Source organism: Pan troglodytes, chromosome 7, assembly GCF_028858775.2.
Source record: "Pan troglodytes isolate AG18354 chromosome 7, NHGRI_mPanTro3-v2.0_pri, whole genome shotgun sequence".
Lineage (NCBI taxonomy): Eukaryota > Metazoa > Chordata > Mammalia > Primates > Hominidae > Pan > Pan troglodytes.
The window spans coordinates 101,231,427-101,245,139 of NC_072405.2; the positions used below are offsets into that span (position 1 = coordinate 101,231,427).

Genomic DNA, 13,713 nt, shown 5'->3' on the forward strand with positions numbered 1-13,713 from the left:
GGATGGTAGGTAGAAGGGAAGTTTATAAAGGAGTTAGGCAGGTACATAAGAAGAAACCAGAAAAAAAAAAAAAAAACATGGCCTTACATAAGCTAGGGAATTCTCCACGTTTCCTAAACTCTTTCTTGAGGCTTAATAACTAATAAAAATGTAATGCATTTTGGCCAGGTGCAGTGGCTCACGCCTGTAATCCCAGCACTTTGGGAGGCCGAGATGGGCGGATCACGTGGTCAGGAGAGCGAGACCATCCTGGCTAACACAGTGAAACCCCGTCTCTACTAAAAATACAAAAAAATTAGCTGGCCATGGTGGCGAGCGCCTGTAGTCCCAGCTACTCAGGAGGCTGAGGCAGGAGAATGGCATGAACCTGGGAGGTGGAGCTTGCAGTGAGCCAAGATGGCGCCACTGCACTCCAGCCTGGGCAACAGAGTGAGACTCCTTCTTAAAAAAGTAAATAAATAAAATAAAATAATTAAAAAAATAAAAAATTTAATGCATTTTCAAGATTATTTAAATGTCCACTATCTTAAGCCAAAGGTATATCTCATGTGGAAATATGAGATACTGAGGCAAGGTTTTTCAGAAAAATTTATTGGAACACTGGGAACTTTTCCATAACTCTGTATATCCTACCATTATTACCTACACCTATCAACAGGCCACCCAGGGCATTCAAAATTTCATAAGAGCAATGTGTGCGATCACTTCCTATTTAATAAGTTACCTTAAATAACTCTTAGTTACAAAATTGAAAAGACTGTTAGATCAAAGACTCTCATTTACTGTATTATAAACTAGACCTACTTCTTAAATCTTTGGCTTGATCTGATCCTTACTCTGTGAGGCCGTCCCCAAAAGAAAACAAATAGGCTCTTTATTTCTCTGTTTTTAATCTAATATTCCACTTCAAGTCAAACATATGCATGTTTAGCAAAATATAAAGAACATAGTATTTATTTAAATGTGTAACTGCATATGTAAAACAAATTTTAAAATTAAAAGCCTGTACAAATTTTTATTAGCATTTTGTGCTAACAAATCATTTTCATAAATATTGCCATTACAAGAAAAAGAAAATACAATTATGTTATTTAAAACTCATCGCATGTCAATTTCCTCATATTTAATAGAAAACACTTCTGACTGGGTGCATATGCCTTTAATCCCAGCAGCACTTTGGGAGGCCGAGGCAGGCGGATCGCTTAAGCTCAGGAGTTCCATTCCAGCCTGGGCAACATGGCGAAGCCACTTGTCTACAGAGAAAAAAAAAAAAAAACTATCCGGGCATGGTGGTGCACCTGTAGTCCCGGTTATTCAGGGGGTCAAAGTGGAAGGACTTCTTGAGTCCCAGAGACCGAGACTGTAGTGATCGAGAGGTTGAGTCTGCAGTCAGCCCTGAGATTCTGCTTCTGCACTCCAGCCTGGCTGACAGAGTGAGACCTTTTTTCAAAAAAAAAAAAAAAGAAAGAAAGAAAAAAATATTTTTACTTAGCCTTCCTATAATTTTATGCTAATTATAAAAAAGAAAATACACGTAATAATATTTTGCTACATAAATCAAAATGCTCTAAAATTAATGTAGTTGGATATAATATCAAATTCATTAAAAATTTTAAATTATTCTATGCTTTTGAAATGACTATTTTGGGCAAATATTTTCTAATAATTCTCTTTCTTCAGATGACCTACAGACAATGAACAGCAGGGGGCACAAAAATCAAAAGTTTTTCACTACAAAGTGAAACAATAAAACCTTATGTAGTGGAAAGCAGACACATTTCAGAAGCAGACAGACTGATTCCAGCTGGCTTCCTCACATATAAGCTAAGTGACCTTTAATTATTGAATCTGTCTTAGCCTCTTCAATGGTAGAATAATAACTGTGACAGACTAAATGTTAACATACGTAAGGTGGCTACATAAACACTAGGGCTTTTGTCTTCATTACTTATTACATATATATGTATGAGCATACCAGAAACATACATTGAATAAATGAAAACTTAGATTTTATAGCAATTTATGCAGATCATAAACAGGGAAATGGCTGTAGAGGTTTATCATAGCATATGAGTGCAGGTATAGCCATATCAAAACTAAACAAAAGCTAAACAAAAGGTGCACCAATATCTCATAAATCACCACTAAAGAACTTACTCATGTAACCAAATACCACCTGTACCCCAATAACTTATGGGAAAAAAATAAAATAAAATAAATCACAGCATTTTTCTGTATGTGAAAATATAAATGCCAAAGTGGATATAAACATGTAATACTATTTTCTACATGGTGTAGTAGTGTTTCTTCTTCTCCAGGTGTGATCCAGGAAAAATCTCCAATAGAATCATGAGGGAGTGATTGTTTTGAATGCAGATTCCTGTCCTACTCAGCATCTACTTTTTCAGATCTGTGGGAGCAGCAGTTCAATTTCCTCTGGTAAAATAGAAACAAGAATGCTGTACTTGCTTCCTAGGTTCTTGTGAATATTTAAACAGCATGTATTGTAAGGTTAGCACTCTACTTGGCACATGTCAAGTTTCCTTTTTTCTTCTAAAATAACATATATGTACTCACAAATGACTTGTTCAAGAATACCTGGTCATGGTGCCATTTTTCTCTTTTCTAAGAAGAACTAAGGCAATTTTTGCTACTTTGAACAGCAAGGGACAAACACATCATTCCTTTTCTGATTCATGGCTATGGTGTATTCTTTCAAATAACCTCTTCCCAGTTATTTTCTATGTTCCCTAGGCACTGGAAGACATGCTCTACTTAAAAAAGCAAAACAAAACAAAATAACAAAAGACAACACTGAGTATAAAGTTTCATAAATTTGAATTTAATTAATTAAAAATTTTAGGTAACTCACATAGGACTAAGCTTAAATATATATTCTCTGACTTTAAAGCTTAAGGTTTTATCAATGACCGTCATTGGTTTGGATTTTAATAAACTCATTTTAAAACTTTTCAAGAATCAAAATGAAAATTAACAAATATTGATGTAATCATCATATACTACTCTTATCTATTCATCAAGACTAAAACCTACTTTCCAACAATCTAGTTCAAAAATAAAGTAAAAATAATTTCTCTCTCTTCACCCAGAGATAACCACTCCTAATATTTTTGGTTTATTTTCCTTAGTTTTTTCAGTATGTACACATAAAATACATTTTCTAAAATGTGGATCATATTCTATGTATCACACAATTTGCGAGCCATTTCCAATTCAATAGATGAAATTTTTCGTCATATTCTTGATTGTCTGCTATTTCATTGTATAGGTGTGCCATAATTTATTTCATCAATCTCATGTTATTGGATTATTGGACTATATTTTTACTCTTTATTAGAAAATTGACAATACCTTTAGGATAAATTCTTAGAGAATTACTAGATCAAAGAATATGTGGTGTGTGTGTGCGCGTGTGTGTGTGTGTTTCCAATGTCCTCAGCATTACAGGGGTATTATTGTAATTTCTACTTCTTTGTTAATATGGTAAGTGAAAAATAGTATCTCTTTGTTTTAACTTACATTCTTCAAATATTAGAAAATTGGGATCTGGGTGTGGTGGCTCACACCTGTAATCCCAGCACTTTCGGGGGGTGAGCTGGGCATATCGCTTGAGCTTAGGAGTTCCAGACCAGCCTAGGCAACATAGCAAAACCCCATCTCTACAAAAAATACAAAAAAAAAAAAAAAAGCCCGGCATAGTGGCGCACGCTGTGATCCCAGCTACTTGGAAGGCTGAGGTGGGAGGATGGCTTGAGCCAGGGGAGTGGAAGCTGCAGTGAGCCGAGATCACACCACTGCACTCCAGACTAAGTGACAGAGTGAGACCCTGTTTAAAAAAAAAGAAAAATCGAAAAACAGTTTATGACCTATTGTAGTCATTTTGTGAATTGCTTTTTCATACCGTTAGTCCCTTCTGATATTACAGTCTTTCTCCTATTTTGAAAATAGCTTCACCAGTTTGTCTTTTGGCTTTGCTTAAGGGTTTTTATCATACAGAAGTATTTTGGGGATTTTGTCGTTGTTGTTTCATTGTATCAATGCTTTCCTATATAATTTCTTCTTTTAGGTTCTACTTAGAACGTTTTTTCTTAACCCAAGGTTATACAAATACTTACCTATACATTCTGGTACAAAATATAAAGTACATATTCAAGTGTATATAAGAATTTAAAATAGCAATTCATTCAACCATTTATTCATTCATGCATATTCATTCACATAAATTGAGCACATGTACACCAAGAACTGTTCTAAGTGGGGATAAAGCTGTGAACAAGACTACCAGGGTTCTTGCTCTCATAAAGTTATTATTCCAGAAGGAATATGACATAGCATATAATTTAATGTGAGTTTTCCAATCAATGAGGGAAAGAATGGATTATTCAGTATACAATGCTGTTACAACTAGTTAACCATTAGGAAAAGAAGTAAGATTATTTTATACCTAACATCAAGTGTATTACAAATGGATTTAAAAGCTATATTTTAAAAATAAAACCATTTGAAAATAGTACAAAAAACATAAATGAATATTATATAAAGAAACAGGTACATTCCTAAACATGAAAACTTTACAGCAAGATTTCAAGGCAACTCTGGAAGTGACATTATTTTTAATGGAATAAAACAAGGTAATTTTTGAACAATAATCTTTATTAGTGTATTTTTAAAGGTACATATAATCCTGAGCTACAGCATTTATACATTTGTCATTTACTCTTTGAAGTGTACATGTATTTTGCTTCAAATTCTGTGATGAGTACGTTTTTATACTAATCAGTATCATAAATAATTTAAAATATTAGTCTTATCTCTGGAATCACCAATCAATTTACTCAGATGATCTCACTGTCTAATTCTACTACATTTAAAGACTGTAGAACATTTGTGATTAAGCAATTTCTTTTTCAAAACTGCAAAGATGGGCAGTGCGAGAGCTGATTCCATAAATTTCAATGAATTCTTAGAAAATTATGTTGTTCTTTATCTCTGATCTATTTTCTTGAATAATTTGGGTAATTATCTGATCAGTTACCTTTGAGAAGAATAGTAAAAGTACCTCTAATCTCAACATTTTAGCTACTGTAAAATGTCATAAGCTTCCTTCAAATATAAGTAGTACATAATTACCTCAATAAGAAAAATTTACCATGATCTAAGGGAAAGGGGCACAACCCAATGTAAATATATCTTTGGATAAATGGTTAAGTATTATAAAACATGTTATGTGAAATACTTCCTCAAGCCTCTATAAAGGAATACATAGAGCTGATAAACATTAAATTCCATAATCCAGACCAGATCTTTTATAAATGGTAAATAAAAAGACAAAAATGAAAGACAAAAGTCCTGTGATCTTTGAGAAAAGACATTTATCCAACATCTCCAACTGTGGACAAATAAATATTCGTTCTTGTATTTTAAATTACTACCAAAATATTTTATCTTTCTACAAACAACAAAAAGCAAGCATACAGTATCTAGAAATTTTTTTTCCTCTGACAAGAATGTCAAGTCTTTGAAGGTACACTAAATTTATTTATTTTTTTCCTGAATAAGGTCACTATAATCTTAGGTTAAAGTTACAGTAAGCAGTTCAAGCAAAATGCATATTGCTTAGGTTTTAAGCAAGCAATTTTGATACTGTTTAATTAAAATGTAAATATAAATGTGAAACTATTGTAGAAATATTTATAAACACTTAGGAATACTCATGTATCAGCAAGTAATGAAATAACTTATTTAAAAATAATAAAAGGGTGAGAGTAAATGTAATGTTTGGTAACAAATCCAAAAATATCTGTAAGAGATGTAAAAGAACATGAAAAGGCTTTATTATTCAAATTTTGAAAACCTAGCAGCAAAACAATTTGCATATAATATAGTGCAATGAGCATTTGTTCATAAAAGACTCCCAAAGTCTTGAAACGATTATACATAAACCAGAATGGAATCCATTAGGATAAATAATTTAAAGATGTCCAGAGTAGCTTACCAAGAACTGCTAGACACTCTCACCTGCATTACTGAATCATAAACAAGCTTATGCAAAACTGTGTTCTGGATAACTGACTCTTATGGCTCCCCAATAACAAGCTCGGATAAGGCAGATCAATCCTAGGAGATAAGCAATTGCCCAAGAAACATAGGTTGCTCGAAATCGCCTTGCAAAATCTGGGGTGCCAACCTAAAGTAAAAAGCAATATAAAAACAAAATATTAGAAACTTTAAGAAAATATCTGCTTAGGGAACTTGTATCAGCTTACATGTGATTGTTATGAAATATACCCCCAGACCAAATACACAAAGTCCTTATAAGAGTAGGTGTATCTGTTGACTGCAACTGATAGACCATACTGCTACTTGTAGTAACTATAAATGTTATGAAGTAAGCAAAAAAGCACACTAAACTATATTATCTCTACAAGGAATTTAATCCATGTAACTTCTTACTATCATGGGACACAATAGGACATTGCTAGTAATAAGGGACTAGTTGTACTGACAAACAAAGGAGCATGGAAATGGCAGCAAAAGAGATTATCTTCCTCTTCTGGCATAATCCCCATGCTAACTGCTTAGCTCCAGTCTCCTCTAAAAACAAGCCATCCTCATATTGGTAATAAATCTCTGCTTGATTTGGATAAAGAGAAGAGTGGTTTTTTTAGATCTCTGTAGCTGAATGAATATTGCTTTGAATAATAAGAGACCCCATAGCCATAAAAATTAGTTCTGGCACTGATTTTTTTTTAAATGGACTTTTGCTAAATAGATGATAAAATCCCCAACAGTAAGGACTTTTGGAGGTAAAAAGACACCGTTTCACTTGGATGGGCGAGTTCAATCAAAAAGAGGTCCATGGATTGGGTTTCTGATTGCTCATAATCATTCAGAAGCTTCTAGTGCTGGCATGCCAAGGATGCAGCCTCTTCAGGAATCCCTGAAGGTTGTCCCAGGCCTCATGATTGACTACTGATAAAGTTGAGAGGACAGAATTCTAACATCAAAGTGTAACACTCACAGTTAACCCAACTCCAATGAAAATACATATCATTCCAATGGTAATGTATGCACAGCAGCGTCTTCGTGGAAGTGCACTACCCACTGAGGAGCTGCAAATTCATGAAAGCAAAAGAGAACATTAAGTATTTACATAAAAATTCTCTATTTCATTTTTGTGAGTTCTTATCTATGGCTTTAGTAATATTATATAATTTTTATTCATTGCTTCAACTTTACAGACAAGAACATGCATTAAACATGTCATTTTTAATGGGTGACAAAATCGTTCAGGGTGAATTTGTGATATTATTGTGGCTTTAAACAAAGTTCAATTGATAATATCCACAGAAATCCATTGTAGTACCTACTAATCTCCCAAGATAAAAGTTTATTTCCAAAAAATCTATTTCAGAACGGAAAAACAGCTATCTTACAAATAGCATTTGATTTTTTTACAGTTAAAAGAGTATGTATTTATGTAAAAAATTTAGAAAGTAGAATAAAAAGGAAAGAAACAATGAAGAAAAAGGAAAGAAAAAATTACCTATAATCCCAATATCATAAAATAGTCACTCAGTATTTTTGCATACTTTCCTGTAGCCAATTTTGTACCTTACCAATATATAGCATGAACCTTTTCCCATAATATTCTCAAACTAAAATTCTGATGGATGAATATAACATAATTAAAAAATTTTCTACTATTGTACATTAAAGTATGTTCATTATTATACATAATGCCAACAAAGTATCATTTAAAAGCATTGTGCTTATTTTTAATCATTCTTAAGATTTTTAAATTTAGAATTAGGATTACAAATTAAAGGGATTAAACTTTTTGAATTGTTTTTAATACATACTGCTAAAAACCCTCTACTGTGCTACTCAATTGAAATTCCAAATCTAATAGTATTAACCCTCTCTGTATCTAATTGTGGTAATTTTCAAAATGATATAAGTTATAGCAGAGATTAGTAGCCAAATTAGCACTTTCTTCTCTGTCTTAACGTACATATATTTATTACTATATACCATATGCAAGGCATCGTGTTAGTGAATGACACAGAAGTATCTGATTCACCTTTGTGTGGCCAGTGTCAAGATTATGCCTAACACATAATAACCTCTCAAAGAATGTCTGATGAATAAGTAAAATACAGAAATTCATCACTTACTAGGCATGATTTAGAAACATGTGATTCCAAATAGTTAATTTTGCATACAAAATTATTTCCTTTAATTTCCAAATCTTTTTGAAAAACTGATGAAGTTTGTTGCAAATATACATCGTAAATTTTCCTGGGTACTTGAGCCCAAACACAAACATCTGGATGACCTGGGGACCACCATTAATTACTATATATTGTACAGCTTGCTATCTAGAGTTACTAGGGCATGCAGGATTCACTGCTTTTATGTAACATTTAGCCCTAGTCTATTTTTGGTTTTAATTTCTATGCATCCACTGGTGGTTTTTCTTGCCTTATACATCACATCTGGTTGTTGTTTCTTATCACTGCCTGTGCATCTGCATTTGGCAGTTTGTAATATACCATTTATTAGAAGCCAACTAAGCTTATTAAAATTATGTATTGAATAAGTCAAAAGTTTCTAAGTGAATATTAGAGCGGCTTTTCTGTGAGCCAAGAGAATACACTTTAGTACATTAATTTCAGTGCATGAATTCTGCTTAGAAAACCTGTGCTCTCTTTTCATCACTCAAATTAAATAGTCACTACATCTGAGAAATCTTCTCTGAAAAAAATAACCTACTGCTACTCCACAACTCAAGTGCCATCTCCTCACAGGATAAGGCAATGACCAACAAGCACTTATTAATCATAAAATCTCTTACATATTTAGTACATATGTGGTATCTACATGCAATATATATTACTGGTACAAAAACAGACACACAGATCAATTGAACAGAATAGAGAACACAGAAATAAGGCCACACACTTACAAACGTACAACTATCTGATCTTCAACAAACCTTACAAAAACAAGCAATGGGGAAAGGATTCCCTATTCAATAAATGGTGCTGGAATAACTGGCTAGCCATATGCAGAACATTGAAACTGGACTCCTTCCTCATACCAAATTTAAAAATTAACTCAAGATGGATTAAAGACTTAAATGTAAACTATAACATTTATAGTTATATAGGTTGCCTGGAGGACAACCTAGGCAATGCCATTCTGGACATAGGAACAGGCAAAGATTTCACGATGATGACACCAAAAGAAACTGCAACAAAAGCAAAAATGAACAAATGATATCTAATTAAACTAAAGAGCTTTTGCACATCAAAGGAAACTATCAACAGGGTGAACAGACAACCTACAGAATGGGAGAAAAATTTTGCAAACTATGCATCTGACAAAGGTCTAACATCCAGCATCTATGAGAACTTAAAACAAGAAAAAAAAAACCAGCCCATTAAAAAGTGGGCAAAGAACATGAGCAGACACTTTTCAAAGGAAGATATACATGCAGCCAACAATTCTATGAAAAGAAGCTCAACATCACTGATCATTAGAGAAATGCAAATAAAAACCACAATGAGATACCATCTCCCACCAGTCAGAATTAATACTACTAAAAAGTCAAAAAATAACAGATGCTGGTGAGGTTGTAGAGAGAAAGGAACATAACATTCAGAAATTCAGAATACAGAAGTTTAAAAATAAGTTTATTTTTCTAGCAGATAAAACTTAAAGGTAAATGTACAGCCTAGGGTTGGTAGTCAGCTGTACTCCCTGATTGGTATTGCCAAACTCTACACAGGTAACAACATTCCTGCCAGTTGGCTTTTCCACTCAATTCAAAGAGGAGAGAAAAAACGAAGACAGGCAATTTTGTCTTTAAGGAGAGTATCAGAAAACTGTACTCATCACTTTTGTTCACATTCCATTGGTCCTAACTTAAAGATGGCCACACTATCTGCAAGACAGGCTAGGAAATCCATCTCTAGCTGAGTGGCTAGTCAAATTCAGAGGTCTACTAATAAAAGGAAGGAGAAAACAGCAGTCTCTGTTATTTTAATTGATATTAACATTACATTTTAATGTTGGCTAGTGTTTGCCTGGTATGTCTTTTCCTTTGGTTAGTGATTTATGGTTGTATCTTTTTCTATCCTTATACATTCACTCTATGTTCTAATATTCATGTGTTCCTTCTTCAAATTGTATATAGCTGTTCTTACATCTAGTCTTACCATTTCTGTTAAGTTTTACTAGCAAGATTAGTCTAATGATATACATGGACTATTTCTGACACCTTATTTTGGCTTGCTACTATTCCTGTATTTTCTGCTTTTCTACCTTTATTTCCAGACTTCTTTTATATTGACCATGACTCTTTCATTTCATTTTCCTCTTATTATTCTGAAAGTTTTACAATTTATTTCATTCATTTGGCAGTTGCACTTAAAATTTTAACTTTCATATGTTTTAAAATCTAAAGTCAATTATTAAATCCATCTTCCTGATAAATATAAAGATTTTAGAAAGTTTTAACACCAAACATTCCACTAGCATCTTAATGCTACTGTTTTCCAATATTTCAGTTTTATTGTATTTTTGTTTCTCAAAATTTATTAGCATTAATATAATTGGTACTGTCGTTTTGGCTATTTTATACAGTCAGCGTTTCTGGTGAATTGTTACAATTTCTTGGTTTACCTTTCCTTCCTGCACTGCAGAAATTTCTTCTGGAATATTTGTTCATATTCCCTAGTTCATCATTTAGCAGTTTTTTTTTTTAGTAAGGGTACCAGGATGGTAGATACCCTGGGTTTTGTTTGTAAGTTTGTTGGTTTTGCTTTTGAAAATATACTTATTTTACCTTCATTATTCTTTGATGGTTTAGATAGGTGTATAATACCAGTTTGACAGTTAATTTCTCTTAGTATTTTTGATGTATTTTAAAACTTGTTTTCTGGCTTCTATTTTTGCTGTTGAGACATTTGCTGACAGAACTGTTATCTTTTTCTTATTGAAAATATGCCTTTTGTCTCTCTGCTTTTAATTACCTTCTATTTCTCTTAGGTTTTCTACAATTTCACTGTAACACATTTACTTATCCTGCTTGGATTTCATTGTTCTTTTTGAATATAAAAATTCATATCTTTCATAGATCTGAAAATTCTTTGAGATTATCTCCTAAAGTGCCATATCCCATTCTTTATTTGTTCCTTCCAGGTCAGATATATAATTGGCATCTTAATAATATATTTTCTCTTAATCTTACATTCATCTTTGTCTCTCTATGCTAGATTCTGGGTAATTCACTTACCTCTATCTTCCAATTCACAACTTTAGTCTTCACCTTTAGCTGATGTGTTCTTTAAACCATACGTGCATTTTAATTTCTGTAATAATTTCTAGAAGTTCTATTGTTTCTTTCTATATCTATCTGGTTATTTTTTTGCAAATTTCTATTTGAGACAATTATAGATTCACAAGCAGTTGTAATAAATAACACATAAAAATACCATGTACGCTTTGCCCTATTTCCCCCATAGTAAATCTTGCAAATTATAATACAATATTATAAACAGGATATTAACATTCATATAATCCACCAATATTCAGATTTCTCAGGTATATGAGTATGGATTTGTCTTTAATTTTATGCAATTTTATCACGTTTAGGTTCATACCACAGCTAAAATAGAGAACAGTCTATCACTGTAAGGATCCTTTTATAACCACACCCTCCTTTCTGCCCATCCCGCACCCTGTGCCTGCCACACCATCATTAATCTGTTCCCTATTTCTACAATTTTGCCATTTGAAAAATGTTACATAAATGAAATCTTACTGCAGGTAACCTTGTATGGCTAGTTTTTTTTTTACTCAGCATAAATTCAATTCATCCAAGCTGTTGCATGTGTCAAATTTGCTACAAACACTCACATATACATTTCTGTGAGTACCTGGTAATTTTTAAATAGTCTTACATGTTTTCTCTTATTTTTATTTTAAAACATCTTAGGCATAGTTTTAACATACTCCATATTTAATAATTATAAATCTGAAGTTTTTAGAGGTCTAATTATGCTGTTTGCTGTCAATGTTGATTATGCTTCTGGAATCTTGTTTTCTCCTATGACTAGTAACTTTTGTTGAAAACTTATTTTGGCAGATCTCAATATAAAAAAATTTTGGCATGCATAGTTTGGGGGTGCTTTCCTACATACAGAACTTTCATTTGCTTTTCGCAGGCTCCCTAGACTGATACTAACCCTAAACTTTAAGTCAGTTTCTGGAACTAGGTTTTCCTAGATCGCATAAGTGATATAAAAATATAAACCTAAATTCACTGTTCTTATAAATTTTTTCCTCTGCAATCTTCCTTTTCTGGTTGATTTCTTTTTCCTAACTCACTCTTTTCCAGGGGAAGAGTACTTTAAGTACTTTATTGGGAGGAGGCAGTATTCTAACCCCGCTACCTTGTGTGAGGCCAACGCCTTCTCTCTCGTTCTTCCAAGGCTGTAGATCCCTAGTGTTGGCATATACCTTCAGGATAGTCCTGGTTGTCACTTAATCTTCATTTTTGGTCCCTGGGGATTTTCTTAACTGTCATATGAGCTGAGCTATGCATTTAAAAGGATGATTTTTACAGCTAATTGGTTTTTTATATTACTGCATGTGAAAGTCAAGGGGCATATACAAAAATGTGGACAGTGAATCTCCAAGCTGAAAAGACCATTCAATGCTCTCAAACATCTAACTATTCACTCTTCAAATTATTAATCTTTCGCTTCACAAAAACACCTTATGAAACACTAGGATTATGAAGAACACCTGGAAAATGGTAGTGTAGCTAGTGCTACAGGAATTTATAAGGGGAAAAGGTGGCAAACAATGTTCTTTACATTACAATTTTCAGACAAGGCAGCCAGGGATGGCTTTATTACACAAGACTTAAGGATAGCTTAAAATGTGAATAGATGGGGGAGTAAGTCATTTCAGCTGATTACATTAGAATTGTTCAGGTGTGAAAAGAAAATTTGTTCAAGGAATAAGCAGCAGAATAACCTTTCTGCCACAGAATGTTTCTACAGATGAAGAGTAGAAGCAAGGGATGTTTCAGCTAATTTTTTAGGTTAAATAGGTGTTTTCTAGGTAGACAAGGGCAAGGAAAGGAGTAGCCAGGCCATTCTAGGTCTAGCAGGATAAGACTCAGGAACAGAAGAAAGAAACTGCATAATATGTTTGTGGAAGTAGAAGTGCAATTTGTTGGGGCTAGGAAATAACTAGGTTGTGTGTGTAGAGACAGAAGAAAACAAAGATATCCCTAGAAAAGTTAGGCAAAGACTAAAAGAAGTTTGGAGTTTGATTTTGGATTTTAGGCAATGGGCTGATAGTAAACCATATGGTACATTTATGCCAACAAGTAAAAGAAGTCCTCAGAATAATTTATATGAAACTAAATATACAAACCTAAAATAACAATGGAAATTGTACCTCTTCGGGTTGTGCAGCATACAACTTGCACAACTGTATGCCATGGCTAAGAAATTGGGAGCCACTAAAAGATTTGATGCCAGAGAATCTAAAATGACGTATGCATTTAGGAACTACCACTCTAGTAAATGAATAGATAATTGCAGTATTGGAGGTCAAGAGATAAATTAGAAAACCAATGCAATAGTCCTGGTGAGAGATGCTGAATACATG

General features: G+C 33.2%; 1 protein-coding gene across 2 annotated transcripts in view; it reads right to left on the reverse strand.

The window, feature by feature from the left end:
• Window positions 1–995: 995 nt before the first annotated feature.
• PIP4P2 (phosphatidylinositol-4,5-bisphosphate 4-phosphatase 2) overlaps window positions 996–13,713 on the reverse strand; it is a 51,009-nt gene continuing 38,291 nt past the window's right edge. The window contains exons 6-8 of one of the 2 annotated variants that reach the window (XM_054657396.2): window positions 7,043–7,133; window positions 6,040–6,208; window positions 996–2,436 (exon numbers count right to left, since the gene is read on the reverse strand). In XM_054657396.2, coding sequence (XP_054513371.1) covers window positions 6,065–6,208; window positions 7,043–7,133 — 235 coding nt within the window. In that variant the 3' untranslated portion in view covers window positions 996–2,436; window positions 6,040–6,064. The remainder of the gene's footprint in view (window positions 2,437–6,039; window positions 6,209–7,042; window positions 7,134–13,713) is intronic. The other variant, XM_054657397.2, reaches the window with a different exon arrangement.